Genomic DNA, 4474 nt, shown 5'->3' on the forward strand with positions numbered 1-4474 from the left:
AGTGCAAGTATTGTGCAGAAATCGCCTAATGACTAGCGTCTAAAATTTATTTGATGTACTGTTCTACGTCTAGCATAGTAGCATTACAAACCCTAAATAGAGGGATCTATAGACCTGAACGCAGTGCCAAATCTTCAGACTTGAAAAACTCGATCAAGACGCTCAATGACCACGCAAGTCCAACGCGGCGGGCTCGATCAAGACACTCTTCTTGCATGCATGCATGGATCGAACGTCGAAGGAACTAGTGTTACATTCCTTGAAGCCGACCTTTGTATCTCTCCACGTTTCCTCCGAACTCTCCCTGCTCCAATCTCTTGAACACCAGCAGCGCGCGCAGGCCGGCGGCAGCGGCCAGCCTCGGGCTCGCCCACGGCGGATGGAAGCCAAGGTGGGCGGCGATGCGCTCTAACCCCACCGGCAACGCCGGGCAGTCGGCTGCCATCCTCGCGACATCGTAGACCTGCTCGCCGAGGAACTGCCGCACGGCGCCGACGAACTTGTCCTCGTCGGGCGGAAGCGGGTCACCGCCGGTGAGGATCTTGAGCAGGTACGCGACGTGGTACGCACCGGTGTATGTAATCCACGTCAGTCCGCTCTCGGGGCCGATCAGGCCGGAGCTCAGCAGCATGGCGCCGATGCTACGGGCGTCCACGCCGTGTTGTGCGAGCGTGTCGACGTTGAGGCCGCGGCCGGCGAGGTAGGCGATGGAGTTCACGTCGTGCGGGTCGGCGTGGCGGCGGAAATCGCGGAGGTTGAACTCCCAGGCATGGCTCATGCCGTGGCGGTCGCGGACAGCGATCCCGACCTGGATCGGCTTAAGGGCGTCGACGTTAGCCTTGAGGAGGGCGTAGCGCTGCTCGTCGGTGAGCGCGTTGTGATCCTTGCCGGGGAGGTGGACGAGGCCCGGGTACTGCACGTTGACAGCGACATAGCGGGCGCCGGCGGCGAAACTGCGGAGGCTGGCGGACTCTAGGTCGAAGTTCGAGGCCCAAACGGGTCGCACCGGGACGTCGGCATGCAGCGGCGGCATGTAGACGGCGTGGTTGAAACGCGGCGGCGGTGGACACACCGGAAACATGATGACTAATCAACGTCGACTATGCGCTGCTGTTTTCTTTATCTTTTTGCGAAGATTGTTGTATGGTGTCCCAAGCCGTGCTAAACTGTATATATAGAACAGAACAACTGTAGCAGGAGTCGAACACAGCATCCGAATCAGCCGATAACTCGGTAAACAAATCGATTTCTATAGGAGTAAAAGTACATGTAGGTATGCGTTAGAACTAACCACGATATTGGGGTTGTGTTAGGTTCGGGCAAGATCTCTAGGAGACAACAACCGATTCCTTCTGTGCCAGAAGAAAAAGAGAGATGAGGCTCGTGGGGATTCTGTGCACAGCCGTAAGATCTAACGAACGACAGAGATAGGGCTGTAAAGGAAGGGCAAAGACATCAGCCGGCTGTTGCTACAGCGGGTTATGATAGAAAATTATCTATCAATGGTAGATTTTTTTTCGAATGTAACATTTTTTTACGTGTGTAACATTTTCTAAAATGGTACATCGGTTCTGTAACATTTTGTTTGCAGTATATCCAATAATTTTGACTAACTCATCCAACATTACACGCATGTAGCATTGGTGCAATCGTTGTACCACTTTGCTTATACTTACACAATGCAAATAATGCACATATATATGTAACAAACCACAACAAGGCGTGCGTAACATCAACAGAAATCCACAAAAGTTGCCCTTCGTCGACGACCATGGCCGATTCAAGCTCACCGGCGATGAATCCACCACACCGAAGGTCAGTCACAAATAAAATCCCCTCAAGCCCACGCTAGAGGTCGTTAGAACCAAATCGAGTCAAAATGCCTACCAAATCCGCTCGTGTACGTCATCTTAACTACCAGTAGAATGCCTATTACCGGCGCACCAAATTTGGCTACTGCCGGCGCACCAGCGCCCGCTGATGGGAACGGACCGGTGGTAACGGGCTACTGTCGGCGCACCTGCCAGTGCGCCGGTGGTAACACGAGTTATCCCCGGTGCACCTGCCTAGTGCGCCAGCAGTAAGTTTTCCAGGAAACAAAAAAAAGCCTCGTGGGGGCACTTTTACAAGCAGCCCCTACGTTCAAAACATGAAAGCAATCAAGTCCTAGTTGTTTTTTTTGCACATATCTGGATCTTGAGGCCGAGGAGGAGCTCGAGGCGGCGTTTCGACAGCGTGGTCGTCGCTACACGAGGCTAAGGAGGAGCTCCAGGTGATGTGGTCGTCAGAGCTCGAGGCCGAGGAGGACCTCGAGGCGGCGTGGATGTTGGAGCTCGAGGCCGAGGGGGAGAAGGCGGCGGTGGCGTCTCTTGGTCATTGTAGCTCGAGTCCAAGGAGGAGGAGGCGGCGTTAGAGGAAGAGGAGAAGATGAGGAGAAAAGAGTAGGAAGAGGAAGAGGAAGAGCAGAAAGAGGAAGAGACGAGGAGGAGGAGGAGGAGGAGGAGGAAGAGAGGAGAAGAGGGGGGAAATGAGGAAGGGGAAGAGAAGGATACTGGTTTCAACTTATATACCTAAAGTTACCGCCTGCGCACCTAGTATGGTGGTGCGCTGGGGGTAATTTTTTAATTTTTTTCATCAAAATCTAAAAGCAGAAAAAGTCATGTTTCTGTTTTGAATTTGACGAATACATTTTTTGTCTAAACGACCTATGGTCATTGAATTCAGATAGGAAATTTCGCGTAGATACATTTTGATAGAAAAAAGTCCAGAAATCCCGTTTTGCCGAAACATGATACCATTTTATATAGAAATTCATGTTTTTAAAATTTTCGGTAAAACTAGATAGTATAATACATGGGCATTTCAAAGGATTTTATTTTTAAAATTTTCTATCATTTTCTTTGATTTTTCCGAAGACTGAAAAGGTGATCTAGGGGGGTGTGCAGGTTCCCGGTGGTGTGGGTGGTCAACGACGACGACCTGGCTCGATCGCCTCGCATCGGAGGCGCTCCTGCAGGGCGGCAGTGATGCGCTACCGCGGCCAGAAATGCTGGCTTGGGCCCAGATGGGCTTGGGGAGGGGCCGATGTTTCTGGCCGCGGTTGCTGGCATGCGCGGTGGTGGCGCCGGTTGCCCATGGCCGCGACGGCTGGCTGGCACCAAGGTGGTGCGGGCGGCGGCGGTCTAGGCTTCGGTGGTCGGCGGCGCTCTTCTCCTACGTCGGTATTCCTCTCGGAGGTAGTGGCGCAAAGCAGTGGTTATCATCTCCGCCCTTCATCTCCAATCCTTCTTCGGGCAGTCTTGTGGTCATGTTGTTTGGCCGGCGCGAAAGCCGTCTTGGCGGAGGCCACGCTTGCGAGCACTGTTTCCTTCTTGAAGGCGTGTTCATGGCCTTCTCCGTGCCCCATCCTATCAGATGCCGGGGGAAACCCTAGGTCCAGCGACCGGACCTAGCGGCGGCGGCACCACGGTGTCGTCATATTCTTGAAGACGTCGTCTTGGTCATCAAGGGAGTGACCGATGCGACATTTGGAGTCTGCGGGCATTGATGCGCTACCGGTGTTGGCTACTAACCTGAGATTGCGCTTCAGCGACGCAATGTACGACATGGCGGCACTTCCTCCTTGGCGTCTTCTCCGAGTCCATATGGACCCTGCCTCCTCCTCGCCGACTATCTAGGCTCATGAGGGGATGTGCGTTGGTCCGGTTGCCTTGGAGTCGAGGTCATGCCATGGTGTGTCTTGGTTTGTGACGCGGTCCTGAAGCTATGTGATCCTCTTCTCGCCACTAGTGGTGGACTTAAGCAAGTATCATTGGGTTTGTAGAGGGTGCGTTGTGTGCCACTTGGCCTCCGTTGTATCGTGGAGTAGTGTTGTATCGTGAAGTGGACTTGTAGCCTCTGTGGCGTTGTTCTGGCCATCTTAGCCTTTCTTCTATACAATCGATACACCTTTCAGAATGTATTTCCGAAAAAAGGCTGGTAGTATAATACCTTTCAGGAGTAATATGTGTGCCGTGCTGATGAGAGTGTTCTGCTTCGAGTGTGGCAATTTGTAGCTCGAGCTACATGGAGCTTGTTTTTTCAAAAGTTCGAAAATAGCATTTTATAGTTTAAAAAAATATGACCAAAGAATTTTGTGATAGACAATGATGTACTCTACCACTGTGAAAAAAAAATCAATTCGAAATAATGAGTATTTTGGGCTGTACAAAATTCATTTTTTTGTGGATATGAAAAGGTGAAGAGTGCAGATTTTTAAACTTCCAACATTTATCAAAATTTGTCATTTTTATGTAGCCTCGAATATAATGTATTTCATCCTTAGATTTTGCAGAGTGGTAGAGTACATCATTGGCTACAACTAGATTTTTTTACTGAATTTTTTGAAATTTCAAATTGTTGGATTCAAAATTTGCAAAGAAAAAAAGAGGAGTCGTGTAGCTCGGGCTACAATTGGGGTTTCCCGGTCTGCTTC

The 4474-nt window shown here is 50.9% G+C and overlaps 1 protein-coding gene across 1 annotated transcript; it reads right to left on the reverse strand.

The window, feature by feature from the left end:
* Nucleotides 1–250: 250 nt before the first annotated feature.
* LOC124704719 (probable CCR4-associated factor 1 homolog 11) lies at nucleotides 251–1033 on the reverse strand. The gene has a single exon (XM_047236989.1). It carries the CDS (start codon nucleotides 1031–1033, stop codon nucleotides 251–253), a length of 783 nt encoding a protein of 260 aa, XP_047092945.1.
* Nucleotides 1034–4474: the final 3441 nt, after the last annotated feature.

This window comes from Lolium rigidum, chromosome 3, assembly GCF_022539505.1.
Source record: "Lolium rigidum isolate FL_2022 chromosome 3, APGP_CSIRO_Lrig_0.1, whole genome shotgun sequence".
In the NCBI taxonomy this organism is placed as follows: Eukaryota; Viridiplantae; Streptophyta; class Magnoliopsida; order Poales; family Poaceae; genus Lolium; species Lolium rigidum.

Coding starts and splice junctions, on each gene's coding strand:
- LOC124704719 (XM_047236989.1), bottom strand. CDS start 1,033: ATGCCGCCGCTGCATGCCGACGTCCCGGTGCGACCCGTTTGGGCCTCG.